The sequence below is a fragment of the Oncorhynchus clarkii genome, chromosome 3, assembly GCF_045791955.1.
Source record: "Oncorhynchus clarkii lewisi isolate Uvic-CL-2024 chromosome 3, UVic_Ocla_1.0, whole genome shotgun sequence".
NCBI lineage: Eukaryota > Metazoa > Chordata > Actinopteri > Salmoniformes > Salmonidae > Oncorhynchus > Oncorhynchus clarkii.
Window position 1 is genome coordinate 64,623,884 of NC_092149.1, and position 26,718 is coordinate 64,650,601.

Here is a 26,718-nt window from a genome sequence, read left to right on the forward strand (position 1 = left end):
GGCATATCTCTCAAGGACTGCCTACTCACTCACTCTTGATTTCATCCAATACCTTTTGAATATACTACGTATGCTTTTCTGATTCTTTAGCCCCCCTCGGTTTAAAATAGGCGTCTCCTTACTCCTTTTTCTATGGCTAATTCCTTAGGAACCGGTGGATCCAGTTCTATCCTCTCGTTCTTTATTTAATTTAGTCTAAAAACAAGTTGAGTCTTCGACCTCATTGCTGCTGTAGTAAAAACAACATCCAGTGATACACAGTCTATAAATGTTGACGTGTCCATATTTAGGCTTATGAAGGTGTACTTCATAGAACACTGTAGGATACAGGGAAGGTGTGTGCGGGGGTCACGTTTGAGGTGGAAAAGTTGACGGTTTAGTTCAGCACAGAGGAAGTAACCACCAAAGCAAAGCTACTTATTGAGGAGTGCGCTGCTCTGTTCCTAAACTTTATTCAGGTTGTATGCGGGACAGGACAGTGTTATACTCAACTGAAGTTTTTTGGGGGGGCATTCCACTTTTTTTGGAGGAGAGTTTCCCCTCATTTTTTTTGTCTATCAAAAACATATTAGGCTACTGAGCATTTGCATTTGAATTTTAAGAGGTGCAGCTTCCGCTGACGAAGATCACTGATTATCACTTGAACAGGGGAGACACAAAAGGTAATGTCCAATCAAACATTTTGTCAATGTATCAAGTTACAGGCATCCTACACATTATAATGCACTGAAAACGATTAGGCTACCATCCTTACAAGACAACGTTATGTAACTTTGTAATACGTTTATAATAACTTTTCATAATTGTCTTATCTGGACGCAATATATCAACTTCGACGATGCTCCTTCTGCGTACTGTTTAGGAGCGATTGATAGATACATTAACAGTATATCCCATTTGATTGCTCATGTCATACAATATCAGGGGACGGCCGATTGTGTCAATCCAATGCCTTGATTCATATCATATAAATGAGAGAAAAAAAATCTAGCCATATAGTTTTGCTTAAACTGAAGGGAGATCGTTGGCTGTCAGTTAGCCTACACACGTGCACGGCGGAGCGTTTGTAGAGACAGGTGTCCACCACCGAGGCGCGGAAAGCTGGTGAAAATACTTCTTATGGGCTTTCCGTTTATTGCAAATGAAGCACTTCTAATTTCAATTGTCAAAATTATAAAGGTAAATTATATTGATTGAATTAATCAAATAACTTAGGTTGCTTATCACTAAAATAACTGTTTTGTATTTATTTATTTGAATAGCCTAGTCTACCCATGTATGACTGACTATAAATTCGAGAGGAAATACTTAATTATTAGGGATAATCTAAGTACATGCAATTATTTATTGACTGATTATGAATATGTCTTGTGTGATTTGTATTGTATTGTATGTAGAAAGAAGTGGTAATCATTTACAAGACATTTGCCAAAATGTTGACATCTGTATTCTAGTTCCTAGTAGAAAATGTTTTGCTTGGTCTGTCCTCAAGATTGGGTTTCTGTTTTTGTTTTTTTAACTGAACTATGAGGGCTTAGCCCCCTTATGGGTCATACTATGAGGACAAACTCCTCTTGTGGGGTCATACTATGAAGCTGTACTCCTCTTGTGGGTCATAATTATCTTGTGCATCAAACATCAATACTACACAATTTCATCTGAACCACGAACAGATAATACATGTCTACAACATTTCCGTTGATACTGATAGCAGACATTAGGTTGGCCAGTGGGGGTTTGTTTGCACCTCACTACTGTTCTCTCAGACACATTTATTTTTAGCTTAAGGCCTTTGTTAGAGGACGTGAAACTACTAGAACTGCAATGTGTGTTCTCACTCCATGTACATGTATAGCCCATATTATAGTTTTAGCTGAATATGTGTGTTACTTCTCTAACAGTGCAACTTTCAATGAGCCACTTCATTCTATTCAAAGGCTCTATTTTACAACCCACCAGCCCTTCAGCAGCTTTTTGGGAAGTTGAACAATAGAGTTTTACGTTGCGAGACAATAAACTGGGTGTGTGAACTTTTCGGCTTCAGTTTTATTTGAACACTGTATCAGTTTTATACATCATATAATTGCATCAGTCATAATAAGTTTAATGTATTTTCACTCAACCTTTATTGTAATATATTAGTGAAATATCTCAAATTAATCATTGCCTTTTTCAAAATCAAAATATCCTCTAATTTGGCTATTTTAGCATTTATAAATATGTATTATCATTCATAATGGCTTATTAATTAAATGTATTATGAAGTGTTGCCTAAACGTACAATGATCGCGTAAAAAATTAATCGCTCCGACCAAACAGTATAATATGGCTAATTTCATAAGGATTTAGAAGAGGTTTGGAAGAGAGTGCCCACTGGGCACAGACGTCAAATCTACATCTATTCCAAGTTGGTTCAACTTAATTGAATTGAAATGATGTGGAAACAAAGTTGATTCCACCTCTGTGTGCCCAGTGAGTAAGCATCGTGGTTCAGCTCAGGTGCTCTTCTAATTTATTGTTTCTTTTGATACCCAAAGCTCTCCACCAACTATGGAAACAGAGGCAACTGATGGATATTCTGCAAGTAAGTCAACTCTTCAATCACTCTCTAACCTGAAGCTTCCTGACCTATTCTAATTCTTAAAACTTTTGAAAAGTTGTGTTAGCGAGATCCTGTTCCACATTGCAGATGCTGAATGTGTCTCTCAATTGACATTTTATGCTTTTATACAAGCTGGTCTTTCTAATCAAGTTTGTAGCCTATCCGTCCGTATCCATAGAAATGGTACATTTTTAATTGTTCTGGTTCCCTGAAGAGAGGCCTACAGGGATACTGGGCAGATGGACCAGGTGTAGGAGCAGGGGCGGACAGTCCTGCTAGGAGAAGGAGGTATCCCCTCTCCTCTCCCACCCTCCTTCTCCTTCACAAGCCACATGTGTTCTGATCCTGTAAAACGATCCTGCCAACTTCGCTCTCCTAGAGATGTCTTATCATCAGTAGAGTGGTTCTGTACCAGGTATACAGTGGTACTTCCCTCCTCTTTACATTCCCCTTCACAGATTCCCACTTATAGAACACACTGACAATCTGGAGTTTGACAACTCCTTCTTGTGTTTGTTGGTAATAGGTTTGGGATGAGTGGTCAAAAACATGAACGTTATAGTGTGAAGGAAAAAAGTAGGATGAAGTAGGATATAGTGCCTTCTGCTTTCATTCACATTGCTGATACATATCTATTTTGGTTAATGTTGGAAGTATACTGCCATATCTCCACTAACATGTTCATAGGCAAGTTGGTGAATGAGATCTCTCACAGGTTGAGAGTTTGACAGGAAAAACCAGATCCTTGCTCCAGCCTGTGTGTTTCCAACAAGCCACAACATAGTTCATCTGTCATCCGGGGGGAGAAATCCTGCACAGTTCCAACCCTTGATCGTTCTTACTTTGTGTCATTCCTATTTCTTTGGCTCATTATAGTCCTCCCACTCAGAAATGATGGCATTTTTATAACCAGCCAACCACTTGTTGCTGATAGTTTAACACATGTTCTCAATCTCACTTCATGAGACAACCTGCAGTAACTAACATGTCTGATAAGATAAATCATATACACGGTAGCCTATATCATGATTTCTTGTTCTCTCTTTTGTAATTTTCATACATTTTATTTTCCTTTTGGCAACGCCAACACATGGAACAATCCATATCTGATGCGTTACATACATTGTCTTCTTCCAGTGAAGCCTCCACTGTCTATACAAGTCATCTGGGCCATGGTGTGGTGGTAAATACAGTATTGAGTCAGCTAACAAGTGGTGTGAATCAAAGCTCTGATTCTGACTTAGCAGACTGTGTGTGTGTGTGCGTGTGTGTGTGTGTGCTGTTGGCCCCAGTCGCTGATGTGGCCATACTTTGTCTCCTCAACCTGGCCCACGGGTTCCAGCATGCATCACTTTGGGGGCATCGAGCTGCAATTTTAACTATTGTATGAGGAATGGCAGATGATAAACAAGTGAGTGTGTTTGAGTGAACACATATGACTGTATCAAACCATTACATTTACATTTGAGTCATTTACCAGACGCTCCTATCCAGAGCAACTTACAGTTAGTGCATTCATCTTAAGATAGCTAGGTGGGACAACCACATATCGCAGTCATAGTAAGTACATTTTTTGTCAATAATGTAGATATCTGCCTCCCGAGTCACGCAGTGGTGTAAGGAACTGCATCGCTGTGCTTTAGGCGTCACTACAGAACCGGGATCGTGACCGGGAGACCCATGAGGCGGGGCACAATTGGCCCAGCATTGTCCGGGTTAGGGGAGGGTTTGGCCGGCCGGGATTTCCTTGTTCCATCACACTCTAGGGACTTCTTGTGGCGGGCCGGGTGCCTGCAAACTGACTTTGGTCGCCAGTTGGACAATGTTTCCTCCGACACATTGGGTGCAGCTGGCTTCCAGGTTAAGGCAGCAGTGTGTCAAGAAGCAGTGCGGCTTGCCAGGGTCGTGGTTTGGCTGACGCATGGCTCTCGACCTTCATCTCTCCCGAGTCCTTAGGGGAGTTGCAGCGATGGGACAAGACTGTAACTAGCAATTGGACATCACAAAATTGGGGAGAAAAAGGGGTAAAAGTACAAAAAAACAAAAAAAACATTTCAGAGCTAAGTGTGAGTGTTAGTTCACTAAATACTTGATTTATTATTATTATTTATTTAAGTATTTTTGGTGGGGGAGGTGTGAGGAAGGGGTGCGATGGGGGGTGCTGTGGGATTATTTAAGATACTCTTTGAAGATGTAGGGTTTCAGAAGTTTTCAGAAGAGGGGCAGGGTATCTGATGTCCTTGGGGTCCCAAGACAGAGAAAAGTTTGGACTGGACTGTTGGAGTTGCCCTCCCTTGAGCAGAGCCTGAAGGTATGGAGTGGCAGTTCATCTTGCTGCTCCATAGGCAAGTACCATGGTATTGTAGTGAACGTGAGCTTTTTTGATGTTTGCAGAGAACGACAGGGTGTAGTCCAGGGTCATGCCAAGGTTCTTTGCACTCTGGAAGAGGGACAGTGTAGAGTTGTCAACCGCGATGGCGAGGTCTTGGAGAGGGCAGGCCTTCCCCAGGAGGAAGATCAGCTCCGTCTTGTTGAGATTGCGATTGAGGTGGTGCAGAGATGCTTATCACCACCTGGATGTCAGAAGGGGAAGGAGAAAAGAAGTTGAGTGCCATCCGCATAGCAATGATAGGAGAGAACATGTGAGGATATGACGGAGCCAAGTGACTTTGTTTATAGAGAGAAGAGGAGAGGGCTTGGAAGCGAGCCCTGGGGGACACCAGTAGTGAGAGTAGTGAGTAGTGAGAGATACAGATCCTCTCCACATCACCTGGTAGGAGTAGACTGCCAAGGATCTGATGGTTCACGGTTTCGAAGGCTGCGGATAGATCTAGGACAATGAGAACAGAGGAGAGTGATTCAGCTTTGGCTGTGTGGAGAGCCTCCGTGACAGAGAAAATCAGTTTTGGTTGAGTGACCCATCTTGAAGACTGACTGGTTAGGGTTAAGAAGATCGTTCTGAGAGCGATAGGGAGAGAGTTGGTCAGAGACAGCACGCTCAAGTGTTTTGGAAAGAAAATAAAGAAGTAATACCAGTCTGTAGTTTTTGATGATAGAGGGATCAAGTGTTGGTTTCTTGAGGAGGGGTGCGACAGTGGTCAAGGATGTGTTGATGAGGGAAGTGAGGAATGGGAGAAGGTTTCCAGAGATTGTCTGGATAAGGGAGGAGGGAATAGGGTCAAGCGGGCAGGTTGTTGGGTGGCCTGACCTCACTAGTAGCAGGATTTCATCTGTAGAGAGAGGGGAGAAAGAGGTCAAAGCGTAGGGTAGTGCTGTGTGAGTGCGACCAGTGGACTCAATAAGCTGAGTGAATGAAGAGCGGATGTCGTCAATCTTCTTTTTAAAGTGGTTGACAAAGTTGTCCACAGAGAGGAAGGAGGGAGGGGGAGGATTAAGGAGGGAGGAGAAGGTGTAAAAGAGTTTACTAGGGTTAGCAAGCGTGTATACTGTATATATGAAGGCCTACCACAGTTCGTCTTTGAAACCAGTTTCAGCTAAATGCCTTTAAGGGTTTCAGTAATAATTACAAGTACATAAACCATATGAACATCAACATTCAGGTGCTACGAGTACACACCACCTTTGAGACAGACTGAGCCTTTACCTGACCTGAGAGGCCCTACAGAGCTGCTAGGCAGCCGTCAAGGCATCAACACTTAGCACAGTAATGGAAAATCCTTCATAACAAATCTGGGCCACCCCTATCTCTACAACAGACACCACTGCCATTGGATAGCCACCCGTCAGTCACCTGAGATTTCATCCAACCCCAGCGTGGCGTGTAATCGGAGACCAGACCCAGGGATTGTGTCATCATGGCCATGGACCACAACTCCCAGTGTGTCTCACCCAGCAGCAGCCAATCACAACAATGTACCACCACATAAAATAAAAGCATTTTATTTTAGCTTCCATGAGAGAAGCTTTGGCGAAGATTTACTGTTAGACTGTTATTTTCATCTACTTTCCTGTAAACCTATATTAACAAAATACTCCCAGGTGCTAGCTGGTACAGTGTTGTCTATGCTGTGGTCTGGCTCCTGTGGGATTTGACACCTGGGTCAGTGGGGGTGCTGTGGTGTTGCTGCTGCTGTATTGTCTGAGAGGCTGTGCTGGGGCCAGGCTGTAACGGGATAAGGGATTGTACAGCTCTCCTTCTGAGTGGACAGGACAGGACACACAGCTATAGCTATCCCATAGCACTGCCTGTGTCAGGGAGGGTGCTGACAGGCCGCAATCTGATCTGATCTGTATGGAGAGGACACGAGGCTGACAGAAAAAGTAGCCAGCAGACAGCAGCCATACCACCTTGCACTCTGGTACCGTACTGGCTAGCACCTAGAAGCTAAGCAAGTGCTGGGTCTGGTTGGCAGATCATCCACAGAGAATCTGTTTGCTACTGAAAGTGGTTCAGAATGATTTCCTGTTATGAATTAGACGTGTGAAATACAGCATTAAATTATCCCCTGGCTAAGTATCTCTGGGTATCATCAGACATTTTTACACTTTTTTTTAGATGGTGGGATTGCTACAATTGACACCTCTCAAAGCATTTATGTGAGGATGCCATGACATTTGGAGAGATGGAGTTTGTATGTACAGTATGTACTGTATCTGTATGCTGTTCAGTGCAGTGCAATGCTGCGCAATGCGATGTTCCCAGCTCTCTTGTTGTCTGTCACCCAGGTAATGGAGACTGCTCTCCCAGGAAGACAGAGAACTCTAGAATGTTGGTGGACCTGTCGGCAAACACACCCAATGCACAGCAGCCCCAGGGTCCTTATTCACCGACTGGTGAGTGGATACACACACACACACACACACACGCGCACACACACACACACACACACACACACACACACACACACACACACACACACACACACACACACACACTACACACACACACACACACACACACACACACACACACACACACACACGTCAAGAAACAGTTTATTTTATTTTATCAAAGGGTCATCAGAAATGTATGTCTTATCTGAAGGGTCTTGTGTAGTTCCCTTCCCTTAAATGAACAGAAATAGGAAGAGCTGAGACATGGTGCCATTCTTCTCATTGTCTTCAGACATGTCACCATGAGGTGGCTGAACCAGAAAAGGGAAGTTGTTTCCCGCAGCATCCCCCAGTATTAGTAGCCTGGTCCTATATCTGTGTCAGAGGGAGAGAGACTCTCACAGATACAGCTTGTGTCATCCCGACCCAGAGGTTGCCTAACACCACTACGCCATGACACCGCTGTTGTAACACAACACTGAAATTAATCAGTTGTGTCAGTGTGTACAAAACTACAAAACATGTTTGCCTATACACCTGTGTTTAGAATCAAGCTATTAATATGGTATAGCATTTAAAATGATTTTTTCATTCACTTCAGCAAAATACCTCTACAGTTCCACTAGCAAAATATCTCATGGGTGGCTCTTCTTGATCTTCTTGATCTCTGACCCTTGAGTAATGTAAACTATGAGGTGTTCAATACACAGCCAGGTATGGGACAGGTATCCTTACTCAGATTAGCTTATGATAGCACTTTTCACTTAGCTTGGATACCTACTGTAGTTTCTCCTCCTTGGTAACATGACCCGTCATGCTTCGGGAGTTTCTTTATATTTTATTTATCTGGGTTCTATAAAATGCTGTTGTCGCAGCAACCATCTCAAGTTCAGCCAGCTTCGACAGAGAGTGGCGAGCTCTTCATGTGTATACCCCACCTACAATACCCCTAGATCTGCTAGCTCCGTGTTGCCAGGATACAGCTCTGGAGGATAAATTCGATGTCATGCTGTTAGTAAAAGAGGAGCTCTTTCAGTTCACACAAGGCTAAGAGATAAAAGGGGAAATATTGCTTAAGAAAATACTTCCATGTTGTTACAGAGATTGCCATGTCATTGCTGACAATAGCAGGACTCCAGAATTCTATTTGGTCTGTGTTGGAAGATAGATGGAAGTTGTCAATCATATCATCTCAGTGGAGTGGATAGTGTGACTTAGTGTCAACCCTATAACAGTCACCATTACTTAGTGTCAACCCTTATAGTAATCCCAATGATTTAGTGTCAACCCTAGAGTAATCCCCATGACTTAGTGTCAACCCTATAGCAATCCCCATGACTTAGTGTCAACCCTATAGCAATCCCCATGACTTAGTGTCAACCCTATAGCAATCCCCATGACTTAGTGTCAACCCTATAGCAATCCCCATGACTTAGTGTCAACCCTATTGCAATCCCCATGACTTAGTGTCAACCCTATAGCAATCCCCATGACTTAGTGTCAACCCTATAGCAATCCCCATGACTTAGTGTCAACCCTATAGCAATCACCATGACTTAGTGTCAACCCTATAGCAATCACCATGACTTAGTGTCAACCCTATAGCAATCACCATGACTTAGTGTCAACCCTATAGCAATCACCATGACTTAGTGTCAACCCTATATTCATAAACCTGACTTAGTGTCAACTCTATAGCAATCATCATGACTTAGTGTCAACCCTATAGCAATCACCATAGTAAATGTTGTTGTCAACCCTATAGCAATCAACATGACTTAGTGTACATCCTATAGCAATCACCATGACTTAGTGTCAACCCTATATTCATAAACCTGACTTAGTGTCAACTTTATAGCAATCATCATGACTTAGTGTCAACCCTATAGCAATCACCATAGTAAATGTTGTTGTCAACCCTATAGCAATCAACATGACTTAGTGTCAACCCTATAGCAATCACCATGACTTAGTGTCAATCCTATAGCAATCACCATGACTTAGTGTCAACCCTACAGCAATCACCATGACTTAGTGTCAACCCTATAGCAATCACCATGACTTAGTGTCAACCCTATAGCAATCACCATGACTTAGTGTCAACCCTATAGCAATCACCATAGTAAATGTTGTTGTCAACCCTATAGCAATCACCATGACTTAGTGTCAACCCTATAGCAATCACCATGACTTAGTGTCAACCCTATAGCAATCACCATGACTTAGTGTCAACCCTATAGCAATCACCATAGTAAATGTTGTTGTCAACCCTATAGCAATCACCATGACTTAGTGTCAACCCTATAGCAATCACCATGACTTAGTGTCAACCCTATATTAATAAACCTGACTTAGTGTCAACCCTATAGCAATCACCATGACTTAGTGTCAACCCTATAACAATCACCATAGTAAAAGTTGTTGTCAACCCTATAGCAATCACCATGACAGTCACCATGACTTAAACCCTATAACAATCACCATAGTGACTTAGTGTCAACCCTATAGCAATCACCATGACTTAGTGTCAACCCTATAGCAATCACCATGTGTCAACCCTATAGCAATCACCATGACTTAGTGTCAACCCTATAGTCACCATGTCAACCCTATAGCAATCACCATACTTAGTGTCAACCCTATAGCAATCACCATAGTAAATGTTGTTGTCAACCCTAAAGCAATCACCATGACTTAGTGTCAACCCTATAGCCACCATGACTTAGTGTCAACCCTATAGCAATCACCATGACTTAGTGTCAACCCTACAGCAATCACCATGACTTAGTGTCAACCCTATAGCAATCACCATGTTGTCAACCCTATAGCAATCACCATGACTTAGTGTCAACCCTATAGCAATCACACCATGACTTAGTGTCAACCCTATAGCAATCCCCATGACTTAGTGTCAACCCTATAGCAATCCCCATGACTTAGTGTCAACCCTATTGCAATCCCCATGACCTAGTGTCAACCCTATAGCAATCCCCATGACTTAGTGTCAACCCTATAGCAATCCCCATGACTTAGTGTCAACCCTCACCAATCACCATGACTTAGTGTCAACCCTATAGCAATCACCATGACTTAGTGTCAACCCTATAGCAATCACCATAGTAAAAGTTGTTGTCAACCCTATAGCAATCACCATGACAATCACCATGACTTAGTGTCAACCCTATAGCAATCACCATGACCATGAGTGTCAACCCTATAGCAATCACCATGACTTAGTGTCAATTCAGACTTAGTGTCAACCCTATAGCAATCACCATAGTAAAAGTTGTTGTCAACCCTATAGCAATCACCATGACTTAGTGACTTAGTGTCAACCCTATAGCAATCACCATGACTTAGTGTCAACCCTATAACAATCACCATGACTTAGTGTTAGTGTCAACCCTATAGCACCATCAACCCTCACCATAGTAAAAGTTGTTGTCAATCACCATGACTTAGTGTCAATCCTATAACAATCACCATGACTTAGTGTCAACCCTATAGCAATCACCATGACTTAGTGTCAACCCTATAGCAATCACCATGACTTAGTGTCAACCCTATAACAATCACCATAGTAAAAGTTGTTGTCAACCCTATAGCAATCACCATGACTTAGTGTCAACCCTATAGCAATCTCCATGACTTAGTGTCAACCCTATAACAATCACCATAGTAAAAGTTGTTGTCAACCCTGAAATATTGAGTTTGGTCTTATTGCAAATAGCTCATAGAAACGCGTTGAATAACAGATTGAAACATGGAAAAACAGGAAAAAAATCGAAAGGAAGTTTGTGTCTGAGAGATATAGGAAAGATCGTGAACTTATTTATATATATTTTTTAAACATATCCAACCCCTTATTTTAGGCACCAACATTTGAACTGGTATCAGGCTACCTTCAGACAAGTCTTGGGAAACTTGTGGGTGTCCTAGAGAAAAACATGTACGTGTTCGTGAGAGTCTCATCTTTCCATAGAGGGGTCATATTAACGTGTTGCCCAAACTGTTCGGCAAAGGGGCAGGTGCTCCAGCACACCTAGGGCTCCATCTGTGCAAGTGCCTGGTCTAGTATGAAGGAAGACCTCAAGTTTTTGCGCTAAGCTAGTTAGCATTGGCTCACAAAACAACCTTTAACTTCCTTCATACTGGATGCAAACATAAACATGGTACTCACGACTTCATCTGACTCTCGGGACGTAGAAACTGTAAGTGGCCTTATTGCCAAAATCCCCTTTAACGGAGCCTAGGAGCCTGAAGGGACGGTCAGGGGATGGATTATATGGATGTGAGAGGTTTGGGGTTATTGCTCTGGCTCCTTCCGTACCTACGCTATGATTATGGTTTCAGTCACAAATCACAAACAGGCTTGACTGGATGGTTATGATTAACGTCCGTATCAGGTTTTCCTTCAGACTACTGTAGAGGAATGCAAGAAGTCTCCTTCTCACGGTAGGATGCCTCTGACTTTGTATGACCTAAAAACTTGTATGTACTGTGTATGCTGTATATGAATATGTTGTATGTATATGCAGTACAGGAAAACAATGTGTTCTATTGTTCTTATTTAACATGTGTGTTTCTGTTCTTGTCTAATAGAGTTATGTATTTTGTCATACTTTATGTTTTGTGTGGAACCCACAAAAAGTACAGTAGCTGCTGCTTCTGCAACACTTAATGGGGATCCTAATAAAAAAACAAATTCCAAATGTTCAAGATTAAGGTCCCAACGTATATGCTAAGCATACCAGAATCTTAAAGCTGCAAGATACAACTTTTTGGGTAAACCGAACAAATTCACATAGAAACGTGAGATAGATCTGTCATTTCCATTGAACGTAAGTCTAAGAAGCAGTAGATATGTTCTATGTGTGCTGTTTCTATGCGTCCCGTTCTTAAGATTTATTTTTGTGTCTTTTACTTTCAGTTTTATACACCAGCTTTAAACTGCTGAAAATACAATCATTTTGGTTATTGAAAATATACTTCAGATGGTACAATGATTCTCTACACAATAGATTGCTTGTTTTGTGAAACAAACTGAAATTAGGAAAACTATTTGAATTTAAGCAACCAGTAAATGCCGGTACAATTTCTGCATATTGTACCTTCAAAAGTTGTGTGGGAGAGGACGATCTCTAATTATTCTGTGGCTATGTGTGTGTGTCCCTAATGACTCAAGAGTCAAAAGTTACTAAAGCCAGACTGGAGGAGTATGTATCTGGGCCATATTTGTGTGTCTGTGTCTCCCTATAATGTCGGATGAGGGATACTGAGAGTCTAGTGGCCAACCCAGTAGAGTTGAGGCCTTTGTGCCTTTAGTCAGCCAGAATCCCCCCCCCCCCCCCATCAAGCCATCCAGCCAGTCTCCCAGCGCCAGTCAAATCGAAACCCACAGGGGCTAAGCAGCACCTCTCCGCAGCACTCCGCTCTTCCTCTCCTCCTCCTCCTCCCCAGGGACCAGGGCTGGGGTCAATTCGAATTAAAGGCAGTCAATTCAGGAAGTGATTTTAAATTGAAATAAAATGGAGAAGAAAAAAATAGCTTCTACTTCTCAGTTTATTGAGAAGTCATTGAAAATAGATACAATTTTTCTATTCAATTTTGAATTGTTATTTAAGTTTACTTGACTGCCTTCAATTAGAATTGACCCCAGCCTTGCCAAGGACTGAGTGGAACTAGACCATTCTGTTTCTCAGCTCTCCCTCCACAAATCTCTAATGTTCAGGGTTTGGCCGGGGCAGGCCGTCACTGTAAATAAGAATTTGTTCTTAACTGACTTGCCTGGTTAAATACAAAATAATTGCATATAATTAACAATAACTAACCATTTTTTTGTCAGATTTGATGAGTCCCTGCCTCTAGGGGTTAGCATTAACTTTGGCAATTTATGTTGAGCATCATTATATTACTTATTTCTCCAGGGGAAATAACATGCAGATTTGATGAACTTGTTCCAATCAGTGGATGTTTACATTCAAAGAGAAACAGATTTACAAGGTTTAGACTCGTAACCTAGAGCCACTGCACCTCTTACTGGAAGAACGAGGATCATCCACTAAAGCCATGTCATGTGATTGTCATGTGATTGTCTGAAAAACTGTAATTGGATTGGTCATACCTGTCTCTTCCAGAACACACCATCAAACAAGAAGAAGAGACAGAAGATGAAAGGGACAGGAGGACCACAGCTGAGGATATGGGACAAAGTGGGGAAGAGGAATCGGGATTGGAAGAGCCCATAATTGACAGCCCAAACAACCTACAGGATGGGGTCCCTGGGTCAGATGGGTCATGTGACCCAGGAACTCGGCTGCCCAATGGTAAATGTTTCTCTAAAGTTGCTACCCCTTATGTCCCTTTCACAGTATATTGCCCTAACCTAATGTACTTTATATTGAACAACAATGACTCAATACTCTCTGATGTATCTAAGGATTGTCAATGTTTTACCATTAACATCTAGCAAACTGCAAAAAAACATTAGTTATACGTTAGTAAATTATGAATAAATTAACCTTCACGTTGTAGCTCCCTATGAGATATGAATTTTACAGACTCAAGCAATTGTACGTCACTCATCCTATGTTTTTTTAATTTTATTCTGTGAGTCAGAAATTGTTTCTACGGGTGTGGAGCTAGAGAGCTTTGCTGTTTTGTAGAATACAATAGTTTAGCCTTGGAATGATTTTCATGGATAACATCCCAGGAATCCTCCACAACCTGTTCCCGAGCCCTTAACTGACGCCATTACTGTGCCTTGGTCTTCGCAGATTTAGGATCACATTTCACTTTTCCAAACGTTCGGCCGCAGATCAAGAGATGATCATCGAGATGATCATCGAGATGATCATCGAGACTACTGTAGTTTACTGGTGAACCGGGCAAACTTTTTGCGTAGATACAGACAAACATACTTCCATGGTAAAGCTGGTATTAAAGATGTACAGCACTTTAACACAATGGAAGATTATAAGACACACTGTAAGACTCCTTAAGTCTTAACCATTTACTATCTGAAGAGACTTTGATGGCCACACTAAACCTTATTAACTTATACCAACTTAGTGGTGTTGGTGGTGTTTGTGTATCTGTGTGTAGAACACATACAGCCCTACGCGCCTGGTGAAGGATGAAAACTCACTGTATTTCTACACCTACTTTGTGGTGCGAGAGGGAGCTGTAGAAGAGACCCAGAGCAGAGCTATTAGGGTGGAGATCTAACACCTCATCTCACCACACTCCAGACACTATTACTGTAGTAGCAGTAGGCTGTAGTTCAAATTAATCAATTGTACACAGCATACATCAGGCACCACACGCTAGTGTTTTTCCACCCACTGACAATCCTCCTAGAAATATATTCTCTGCATTATTTGAGATGTTACAATGTTCTCAGCTAAGGCGTGTTGCTTGCCTTTACCAATCAAACCATGTTTTACCATCGCAATGTGTTGATTGCTGTTGAGTAGCTGTGAACCTCCATTTCCGTCTTTCTCAAGTTTGTTCGGTCCACTAGCCGAGTGAAAACTCAAGACTAGGTGGCTGGTGGTCTGTGGGTATTGTGTGTTGCTTTTCTGGCTATATGTAAAAGGGGGAGTGAGAGATGAGAGCCTGCACTTCCTGTGCCCCTTCAAGTGATAGGTCGTTCCAGTGTAACACTTCCTGTGCCCCTCTCAGGTGATAGGCCGTTCCAGTGTAACCAGTGTGGTGTGTCGTTCACTCAGAAGGGCAATCTGTTGAGACACATCAAACTGCACACGGGGGAGAAGCCCTTCAAATGCCCCTTCTGCAGCTACGCCTGCCGCCGTCGTGACGCACTCACAGGCCACCTACGCACACATTCAGGTCAGCCCCTCTACCTCCTCTCTTTTTTTCTTTCTTCCTCTATGTTCTTATCCTCTTCCTCCTTTTTCTCCTTGTCTTCCTATTCCCTTTGTCTTGGGTCCATGCTTCCTTTAACTTTTTTATGACTGTGGTTACTCCTTAGTATTTATCCTGGTTTCAATAACCTCTAAAATAGTCAATGCTATATGTTGATGCTATAGAACCGGCCTGTCTCGAGGTAACTTAAAGCATGATCTGGTCTGACCTGTGTCTTAGCAACAGACCCACAAATATCTAAACCTGACAGGGTTTCGTATTGTGGGATGGATGCATCTCCCTGGGGATTTTTGTGCAGACAGACAAGGGCTGTGGTTAGGCACCCAGGACATGCTGTTCCTATAACCTGCTCAGCTCACGTCTCCTCAGAGAGGAACTCTGTAGAGATACAGTATGGGGCGACCAGAGAAACATGCTCTAACTGTAACCCACTTTCCTATCTCTGCGTCATAGGCCTCTGTCTCTGTGTTCTCTCCTGCCTCTTCTTTGAGATCCGGGACAGACGACAGTACAACCTCATCTCTAGTGTTGTCCTCTTTGAAGTACTCACATGTACAGTGCATTCGGAAAGTATTCAGACCCCTTGACTTTTTCCATATTTTGTTACGTTACAGTCTTATTCTAAAACTGACGAAATTGTTTGTTTTTTCCTCATCAATCTACACACAAAGCAAACACAGGTTTTAGAAATTATAAATGTAAAAACTGAAATATCACATTTACATAAGTATTCAGACCCTTTACTCAGTACTTTGTTGAAGAACCTTTGGCAGTGATTACAGCCTTGAGTCTTCTTGGGTATGACGCTACAAGCTTAGCACACCTGTATTTGGGGAGTTTATCCCATTCTTCTCTGCAGATCCTCTCAAGCTCTCTCAGGTTGGATGGGGAGCATCACTACACAGCTATTTTCAGGTCTCTCCAGAGTTGTTCGATCGGGTTCAAGTCCAGGATCTGGCTGGACCACTCAAGAACATTCACAGACTTATCCCGAAGCCACTCATGCCTTGTCTTGGCTGTGGGCTTAGGGTCAATGTCCTGTTGGAAGTTGAACCTTCTCCCCAGTCTGAGGTCCTGAGTGCTCTGGAGCAGGTTTTCATCAAGGATGTCTCTATACTTTGCTCCGTTCATCTTTCCCTCAATCCTGACTAGTCTCCCAGTCCCTGCCGTTGAAAAACATCACCACAGCATGATGCTGCCACCACCGTGCTTCACTGTAGGGATGGTGCCAGGTTTCCTCCAGATGTGATGCTTGCCATTCAGGCCAAAGAGTTCAATCTTGGTTTCATCAGACCAGAGAATTTTGTTTCCCATGGTCTGAGAGTCCTTTAGGTGCTATTGTGTCTTTGGCATCATTAAAACTGAAGACGTATCTTTATCAAAAATTCTCTGTAATTATTATTACGTGATTAAACTACTTAATCGTGGAACTGTAATTGACTAGGAAGTCGGGACACCAAGGAAAATATTCAAATTACAAAGTTATAATTTTCCTAATATAACTTTCAGATATTTTAATATCGGATCACTTAGTCTTCTGATTAATGAATTCTTCTTTACCTCACGTTAGTCTCATTCCAAACGTCGTAAATTGTTGGTTATCTGCACGAACCCAGTCTTCACTATGAGTCATCCATACATCAATTGTCTTAAAATCATTTATTTACTAACTAAGTACTCACAGAAATGCATAACAAACAAGCAAAGTAGATATGGTTACAAAGAAATAATAGGAGAATGTGCCCTAGTGGGCTAAACCGGCATGGCGGCTTGTTAGACAGAGGGGAGTGGGAGTCAGCTGAGGAGACATGACAGAGTTGATAATTATAACAATTGAAATGCTAATCCTTTGCACATGAACGCTCACTCATTCGGGAATAATTGCAATCAATATATATATTTACTCTCAGTGTGTCGTCGGGATCTCTGTTGAAAAGTTTGTTTCTGTTGGAGAGCTTGTCCGCCCTCTCTCTGTCGTGGTTAGAACGGGTGGTTCAGAGTGACATTCATTCATGTCGTTATGAATAGATGTTTCGGTCTTCGCGTCAATGATATCGAATTCCTGGCTGCAGACTAGTAATTCATATCAAAGACTTGTTCTTATTCTGTCGGTATCGATAGTCAAAGAGTTTAATCACGTGGGATGGTTCAAAGATTCAGCAATCTACTTAAACCTTATTTCCCTCTATGATAGAGGTACTGGTCTCGTCTCCACCCTTAGCCCTCTCATAATTGAGGTAAGCTCGGTCTGGTGATAGAAAACCCAGGTGGGGGTTTTATAACCCCCACCTGGGTTTTATTCGGAAAAGGGCTGTCTCATGACGCCAGATCCTGTCTGTGCCCCTGGTGGCGTGCCAATGACTTAGTGAAACTTTAAACAGAAATACAATTCTCTCACATCAACATCATTACATAGCATCCGTCATTTCACAAATAGTATCATCTTTACTCATTCATTTTGTACAACAATTAGATGTAAGCCTCATAACTGAGGCTATTGTATAAACAGCTTTATGGTAATGAGGCATTATTGACTGTCATTTACCATTGCGTTAAGTTTGTTAAAATAGAGTCCTTTGTATCTCCCTCTCTTTTTCTGTCAATGCTTTCAGACACTCTTTCCATGTGTCTTTTTTTTCTCTTTTGACCTTTTTCTAATTTTCACTTCCTGTTTTGTAAGGCTAAATTAATTCTTTACCCTCCTCCAGTCAGTGTAGACGGCACATTTAGGTGTACCGTAGTTCCTTATGCAGTCCTGTAGTAGGTAGTAGTGCTGTATGAATTCCCTCAGCCTGCCTATACTACACTACCTGAAAGGAATGTTAGGAACTCTTCTGTGGCGTAGAGAGTTGGTTGGAATGGCGTTCTCTAGATGAAAGGCGTCTCCTCCTTTCTCCTCTCTCTCCCTGCCCCCTGACACACTGCCAGGAAACAGGTGGAGTGACGAGAGAGGGAGGTTAGGTGTGGGGAGAGAGATTGAGTGGGGAGAGAGACAGAGAAACAGAGAGAGAGAGACAGCGACAGGTGAATGCTTTGATGTATTGTGCAATCCGAGTCAAGACACAGAGTGGCACTACATGGACTGTGTTGTATCTGAACCCCTCCCAAACACATTGTTAAATATGAATATCAAGTTATTCTTTGAATTGCTGTTCAAATATTTGCAAATTGTTCATCCTGAAGATGTTTTAGATAACTCACTTAGAGTGATGGGCTCACTCACTAATGACATTACATGAGACAACAATACGTTTCTGAGAGAGGTTCCTGTTTCTCACCCAACTGGATGCAGCCGACTGTATCTGAAGGCAGAGAGAGTTAAGGCTATTTGCATGTTCAAGAATATCTGCTGAAAGTGGGATTTTTGTGATACATCCACCATCTGCAAATGGCTGGAGGTTTCTTAATGAGTAATAGCATAAAATGTGTGTGTGTGGCCTATTCCAATATGAAAGTGTGACTGCCCATCCGGCTGGCTACAGTTAGCAGGTGCTGTGGCCAATATCATTGGAGCAGACAGAAAGTTCAGGGTGTTTTTCAATTACACTGACATTGTATTAGGCTACATATGGAGAGACTCATAAGTAAAATAAAGCAAGTGTTCTGTAATGATGATGATCATGACCTGTAAATTACATGATAATGCCATTGCTAGTATAAAGCTTACTCATGAACCACAGTTTCAAATGCGCTAAACCAATTGGCATTCACAGGCCACAAAATTACATTAAGACAAGTAACCTATACAGTCATTTGAGATGAGCTTGAAAAAAACGTAAGCCAAACGTTCACATACTCACCAATATTTCCAATCAATTCCCATAGACTTAATGAAATGTTACCTAAGCCTATCTGTGTCTTACTTTCAAAGTACTTGTCAGACTGAAACATGTTATTCCCATAGTAACAGGTCAGGTAGTTTCTAGTAACTGGGGTCACCTCTGGTACGAGAACATTTTCTCATGTGAACGACACCTATTTTGGGCCAGTGTCTGGGCCACTGCTTGGTGTCGTCTGGACCACAGTTCCCCCTTGATGACTCATCCCGAAGACTTTCAGAGCCTTGTTTCTACTACAGAAGAATTTGAGTAGTACTTTTCAGTAGTTTCAGACTTTAGTTGCCAAATCACTATGAATGTATTAATTCATTCATGAGTAATTCATTCATGAGTGAATGATTGAAGTACAGTGAATAAATGAATGGCGGAAGATTGGAAGGAAGGGAGGACGGAAGGAAGGATCAATGGATGGATCTTCTCTAGGGGAAAGCTAGAGGAGGTTTTGCACAATCTCACCAGCATAGACCATCAGAATGAAACTGGCAGCATGAATCACTCCCCACCTCCAGCTGCTGAGGAGAAACACAGACGTTGTTTAGGTCTGACGTTAGTTATTTTCCTTCTTCTACGGGATCTGTGTCTGTGTACAGCAGCCAATTGAGTTGTGCACCATAGTAGTAGTGATGGGCTCCCGGAAGAGTTGTAGGCTTTACCAGTTGTTCCAGGGCGTATGAAAGGCAAATGTGTGTATTCGAGTATTTTGGTATATCTCGCCTGCCCACACCTTCTCTGTCTGGTTGGCAATGATGGTGTGTGGGATCCCACTAATGGAAAATGATCACTCCATGAGCTCATAGCCCTGCTCTAGTTTCTGTGTTCTCCACGGGTTCTATGTGTTTACTAAAACCTCCTAGAGAGTTCACATAGAATTGCGTTACCGGTCTGTTTATGTGAGTTGATGAATGAATGAAATTAATAGTTTTTTTCCTTTGATGTCATTTCTCTAATTTAGTGGGTAAACCACACAAGTGTGACTACTGTGGGCGGAGCTACAAACAGAGGACATCATTGGAGGAGCATAAAGAGCGCTGCCATAACTACCTTGAGAGTGCTGGTATGGATCCCACCTCCGTCACTGGGCCTTATCCAGGTGAGTGTGAATGTCCTGCTCTGGTACACAGAGACCTGCTATATGGTATCTCTGTTGATGGCATGGACTCAGAAACATTTGCTTTCTCTTTGGCACCTTTTTTACACCTTGCACTTTAACCTTTAATAATTTATAATTTAGGTATGAAGTTAAATTAAAGATAATTTTAGTTTCTCTTCCTCCTTCCTTTTTATGGTTTGTGTGAGAATCCTGTGAACTCTACTTATGTTACTTGTACACACCTGCCACCTACAGTACTACAGTACTACCTACAAGCCTTGGTGCAGACCTCTCACACACTCTCATGCTCTGACCCCTGACCCCCAGGTGAGGTCCCTAAAGAGCAGAGGCCCCTGGCGGAGGCCGCTGCCATGGCAACATTAAACCGGCCACCTGTCATTGAGAAACTGCAGAGTAATGTAGGGAAGAGGAAGAGTACCACTCCACAGAAGTTTGTGGGTAAGCATCATTGCATCACTTCCTGTCTGGGAGCACCATAATGTGTTCACCATAAGGATCACTAACTCACAATTAATAATTGTAGCTTAGATAATTATTATTACAAATTACTCATTTGTAATTTTCATAATTATGGTATTAAGGGTATCAGTAGGATATTTATTTAATCCCATTTTGGGATTGAATTTGACCTGTTCTGTTGGATTAAATTCAGTTTACAGTTTTAACTGTTTATTTGTTTTGTTCAGTTCAACATACAGTCACTGCAACAGAATGAGTGTATACATGCAAAAAAGGAATTGAATTGCGTGCCTGGGCAGCGGTACATTGAAACATGATACTGTTGTTTTGCATCTAACAGATGACCTTGACTTAATGGCAGAAATGAAGACACTATTCACATACTGCACACTTTATTGATGTAGATTTCACATTTCAGATCAGGTTGTTCCACTCTGAATATTTCTCAATCTTTTTAATTTGAACATTTTGATCATTTTTTAATACATACATTTGAAAAATATATTGGTTTTGTATTAAGAAACAATTGTTTCGGTATTGCAAACATTTTGTTACATATAACCGCCAATTTTTGCATATTAGCGCGGAAGACAATTATTTCGTTTTTATTATTTACTGCTCTATTAGATAGAGGAAAAGATCGAGTGAGACACAGAGAGCGGATGAGAGAGACGAGGACATGTTTTCACTCTGTGGTTTGTTACACCTGTATCTCTGCAATAGCTCTTATCGAGAGAAGAGCAAAACAGCTCACCGCATCCCTGTTCTGGAGGGGTTAAACAGTGCATTCAGATGGATGGGGCTTTCCACTATTAAACAACACAAGAGAAAATACAATAAGACAAAAACAAGAGAACTTTGATAGTGTTTAGCTTATTAAAAATTGGAAAGGTTAGACATGCACACAAAATTAAGGCACTCTTTCAAATTCTATAGAGTTAGAGTTGTATGTATTCGGTACTATCCAATGGTGTCATTCGATCGGACAGTTTCTCTTACGGGGAGCTTATGCATATGTGAGTTTCATTGTGGTAATATGTAAGCTGTGCTCTGCAGGTGAGAAGATGATGCGTTACAGTTACCCGGAGCTGAGCTATGAGATGGGTCTGAAGTATGAGAAGGAGGCAGAGCTGATGCAGGCTCACATGATGGACCAGGCTATCAACAACGCCATCTCTTACCTGGGCTCTGACTCCCTGAGACCCCTGGTCCACCATCCCCACCCCCATGGTCCCCACGGTCCACAGCCGTCTCTTTCTATGGCCGAGGTGGTACCCATGGTCAACCCCCTCTTCCACCACGTCTACCCTCTGGGGTCAGGGCTGCGTATGGACCGACCAGGTGGCCGCAACGCCCCACCTCATCCTTCACCTCTGCCCCCTCCTCCCCCTGACTTCCATCCGTCCTCCAACGGGCCCATCGTCCTCACCAGACCCAAGCAGCACCACCCACAGGGTACCAGAGAGGAAAAAGAGTCTCCTAGCAACAGTGGGCTGGACTCGGCCGACTCTGCCCGGAGCAGCCCACAGGATAGAATGGGTTACCACTGGAACAACCCCCACCATCGTCCCAGATCCAGCCCAGCATATGGCGGCAGAGAGGAGGGACGAGGCGGGGCTGAGGTGGCCCAGGGAGGGGCGGCAGAGAGGCCTATAAGTCGGGAAGGAGTGCGTGTGTTTGGGCGAGAGGGGCGGAAGATGAGGGTGTTCCAGTGTGAACACTGCCGCATTCTCTTCCTGGACCACGTCATGTACACCATCCACATGGGTTGTCATGGTTACAGGGACCCGCTGGAGTGCAACATCTGTGGCCACCGCAGTAAGGACCGCTATGAGTTCTCATCTCACATCATCCGCGGGGAACACACCTTCAACTAGAGGGGTGGACTGGACAGGAGCCACCACTGGTCCCCGCCCCATCCCACCTCAGGACAGTGATGTTGAACTAACTGTGTGTGGTCAATGCAACCAACCAGGAGAGAGAGAACTAACCAACATTTGCTGCAGCATAATGATACTAGCTATATATCATTCCAAACAAATATATGAAGGTCTGGGCCAAATACACATTTGAATTGTGCAAGGTGTTTTGAAGAATTTGAGGTTGAGATATGTATCTCAAGTGAGGGATGTTTTTGGGGAGTGAAGAAGATCACAAAGAAGTAGTACACCTAGACAGTTTTGTCATGGTGTGTCTCAGATTGTCACAGAGCAGCTAATACTGTGAGTAGTTCTATTATAGTTTATCACTGTTCCTTTCTTTCTGAATAATGTACTGTTGGACTTGTTCGTTGCCACATAGACTGCCATGTAAGGCCTCAACTTATCAAGGGGGCTTTCCCTGACCCCACCAACTGAACCATACTTTAGAATATAATATTCTTTCTTGCATGATTTCTTGCAACAGACTGTATATCTTCTCTGTCTTTCTAACTGCTAACTGCACAGGCGTGTTGTCACACTAGCCACATTAAATTACATTTTCTGCAGAGGGAAAGAGAGTAGTGAGAGAGAAAGAGAGAGGGCGAGAAAGAAAAGGAGAGAGACAAAAAAAAAGAGAAATATGGAAGAAAGTGAGGGAGAAAGAGGGAGAAAGAGATGAGAGAGAGAGACAGAGAGAGAAAAAGAGCGAGACAGAGAGAGAGAGAGCGAGACATAGAGTGTGTGTGAGAGAGAGATAGAGAGAGAGAGAGAGAGAGAGAGAGAGAGAAACAGAGACGGAGACGGAGAAACTTACTCATGATTTACCTTTTCAGACATTGTCTACAGATTTGTTATTGTTTCGTTCATTACCCTAGCTAAATATCTGCTTTCTGTGGAACAGTTCCTATAACCTTCTCAGTTTCACAGAACTTCACAGAGGAAAGGAAAAGCACTGCACTGCAACCCGCCTCCTCCCTAAACCTGTTCTTTCACTAGCAGACTGATGCCTTGACGGATCAGGAGGACGGGAAAGGATTCCCTGTTTTGAAGCCAGTCCCTGTTTTGATGGTTCAATAGTAACTTCAAATCTCCAGCTCGCAAGTTGCCTTTAACCCACTCATGTGTCTTATAGTAGACAGGCTGCTTTCTGCAAGCGCCATGTCAGTGCATGCGCTCTACTCCTGGGTTGGGATCAATGCCATTTCAATTCAGTCAATAAAAACAAATCTATGAGGAAAATTGGAATTTGGATTTGCAGTTTATTTCTTACATTGATAGAATTGGAATGGCATTGAGACCAACCCTGCTGTACATTGCATGTGAATGTGATGTGGAAAGGATTGTGCCCAGTACAATTAAGCTGATGCACTGGTACTGTTTAGTAGATAGATAGCAGTGTGGTTTAAGGTTTTTTAGAAGTATAATGCCAGTGAAGGGTGATGGTATGTATGTGGATCAAATAAAATAATTTATGTGCACTTGGACAAATGCTTAAGACAATGTACATGTTGCTCTGTTGATAACAAATATTTTGCTGGCAAAATATGTAGTGTCGCTGTTGTTCTGTTTATTATGCAGCATATACCATGTTTTGAATTGCCACAGTCTTTTGTCCTGATGGTCTTTGGCCATAGGAATGGCCCTATGTGTTATATGGCCAGGCTCAGTTCACTGGTCAGTTCAAACTTCTTCACTCCTTCTGTATGTTATGTGGTACGGTATGTAACCTCCCCAATCAAAGTGGCAGCTTATTTCTCTTTATATTTCAAAACACATACTGTACAGCTTATTGTTACTGTAAAGTATTGGCAATGGTTATTTGTTTACATCTTTTAGCTATTGTAGTAGCTATTACATGCATTCTGCATTCCCTCAGTGCATTATTATTTTTAAATGAAAGCCCCTATTTTGTATTTACTCACACCTTTATCTTTGATCATTAATATTTCTATAGATGTTCTGATGCACCAGTATAGTTGTCTTCAATCTTCTGTATGTCCGCCTATTGTTTTTCTAAACAAATCCAGAATCATTACTATTCTTTATGAAGCAAGCATGGATGCTAACAAATAGTTTTAGGATATTTGAAAAACATATGTCAGCCCACCTGTAGCAAAGTGCACACTATTGCTTTACTATCTGTTATGAAATAATTGCCGTAGGGGCATTATATGTTTTACTTGTCATTGTAGATAATATTACTGTATTCTGATTTGTCCCATGTGTACATCAATTGAGGGAGACAATGTGAGCACCAAGATTAGATTTTTTAATAATTTTCTACGTAACAAAAAGTCAGACTACCGCACCGGGAAGAAAAGTGATATTTTACAGTTACATTTATTTTTCAGATTTTTTTACTACAGATGTAGGATCTTAAATTGTTCACCCTGTTGCAAGAGAACTTTCCTGCAATGCATTTGAGGGTTAAAAAGGCTTCTAAAGTTAGTAATTTCCACTTAGAAATGTCAGACTTGTTTTTCCCTTACGAAAAATGTGTCAACCCCTACAAAAATATCCATTTAATTATGCTCCACATAATAATTCACATTTCCTGTTGCTTTAGCAAACTGGCTCAAATTAAGATCCTACATCTATATGTGTGTATGTAAAGGCCTTAGCTCATAAAGTGCTTTCCCACTGTGCACAGGCGTCAATTCAACACATTCCACGTTGGTTCATTGAAATGACATGGAAACGGCGTTGATTCATCCAGTGTGTGCCCAGTGGGTTGTTGTTGGAGCTGTATGATCCGTCTTACCTCTGTAAGTACTGTACAACCTTGTTAAAGAGTGATAAATATCATGTTGAAGCATTGTGTGTAAATATATCTGGAGGCTACAACCTATATATGAATTTATATGAGCCTATACGAACACAAAGAAGAAGTGATCTTATTGACAGACTCCACACTCTTGGAAGAAGAGCATACTTGAAGCGGAATTAGTGACACTCTCGATTGTGGTGTATTTTATATGTACTAAAAACTGCACTGGATTTCAATTTTTCTTGGTAAATGTAAAAATTTGAATTGTTTTGTAAAAATGATGTTTTTTATTATTATTATATAACAAGTGCTAATGAACAATACTGGTAAAAGAGAGGGTTGCTGTGTACTTTTGTATACATAATATGAATGGTGAATATTCTGGCATTATATTAAAATGGGTTTGTAATGTGCACAGATATGCACTGATGTTGAAATTATTATCATGTGGGGGTCTCAGGTATTTGTATTCTATGTACTTCTATACACTGTTGTATTTCTTCCAGTACAACTTGGAATACATCATTTCTTTATCAACAAAATCTCAAAATCATAATTTGGGGTATTACTTAAAAAATAAAAAAAAATGTAATTGTAACACAATCATTTAACTTGCACGTTTACGTTGCCGATAGAAACACCAGCCACTCTGCTAGTATACACACATGTTTACAGCTTCAAATTATGTTAATTGAAAGCTGAAATACATCTCTTAAGGACTCTTGCTCCTTTAATTCTATATATGACACAATATTGCTTATTAATTGCTTTAATTAATAGGCCAATCTCTGAATTTGGTGGATTATGTGATATTACAATGTTACAAAATTAAAATACCTCTAGAGAATATTGAGGTATTACCAAAACCAATGCTGCTAATATCCTTGAGATGAGAAGAGGTTCCCAGGCCGGAAATAGTTAAATATATGTTAATAAGCCATGGGCTTCCCACTTTTAAACTATTAATTTGACTGATATGGATGTCAAGATGTTTACAATATGTACTAGTTGAATATCATGAAGCAAGGCATTACCTGTCTATATGTTAAAATGCACTATATACACATACAATCTATGTATTTTAATACCTGCAATTCTGCATATACAGTAAATGAGGACACAGGATTGTTAAAAGATGTAACCCATTCTTGGTCCTCACTTGTGACCCTGTCTCTCTCACACCCTGTTCCCACTCAGGTTGCACAACTGATGTTCATCACATTCGACACGATGGTTATTTATGTGACAACGGAGAGTCTGCACATTTCTTTTTTTATACAATCAAGGTGTGGTGTCTCCCCACAACCCTTGAGTATTTATGTTTGTGCATAAAAATC

At 41.7% G+C, this 26,718-nt stretch overlaps 1 protein-coding gene across 1 annotated transcript; it reads left to right on the forward strand.

Annotated features, from left to right (window-relative positions):
• Positions 1–415: 415 nt before the first annotated feature.
• LOC139401305 (IKAROS family zinc finger 2) lies at positions 416–25,794 on the forward strand. Its single transcript, XM_071145649.1, has 8 exons — positions 416–662; positions 2,538–2,584; positions 7,289–7,396; positions 13,534–13,722; positions 15,080–15,247; positions 20,075–20,212; positions 20,540–20,671; positions 21,749–25,794. The coding sequence occupies exons 2-8, from the start codon at positions 2,551–2,553 to the stop codon at positions 22,567–22,569; spliced, it is 1,590 nt and encodes a 529-aa protein (XP_071001750.1). The 5' UTR covers positions 416–662; positions 2,538–2,550; the 3' UTR covers positions 22,570–25,794.
• The last annotated feature ends 924 nt before the right edge of the window (positions 25,795–26,718 follow it).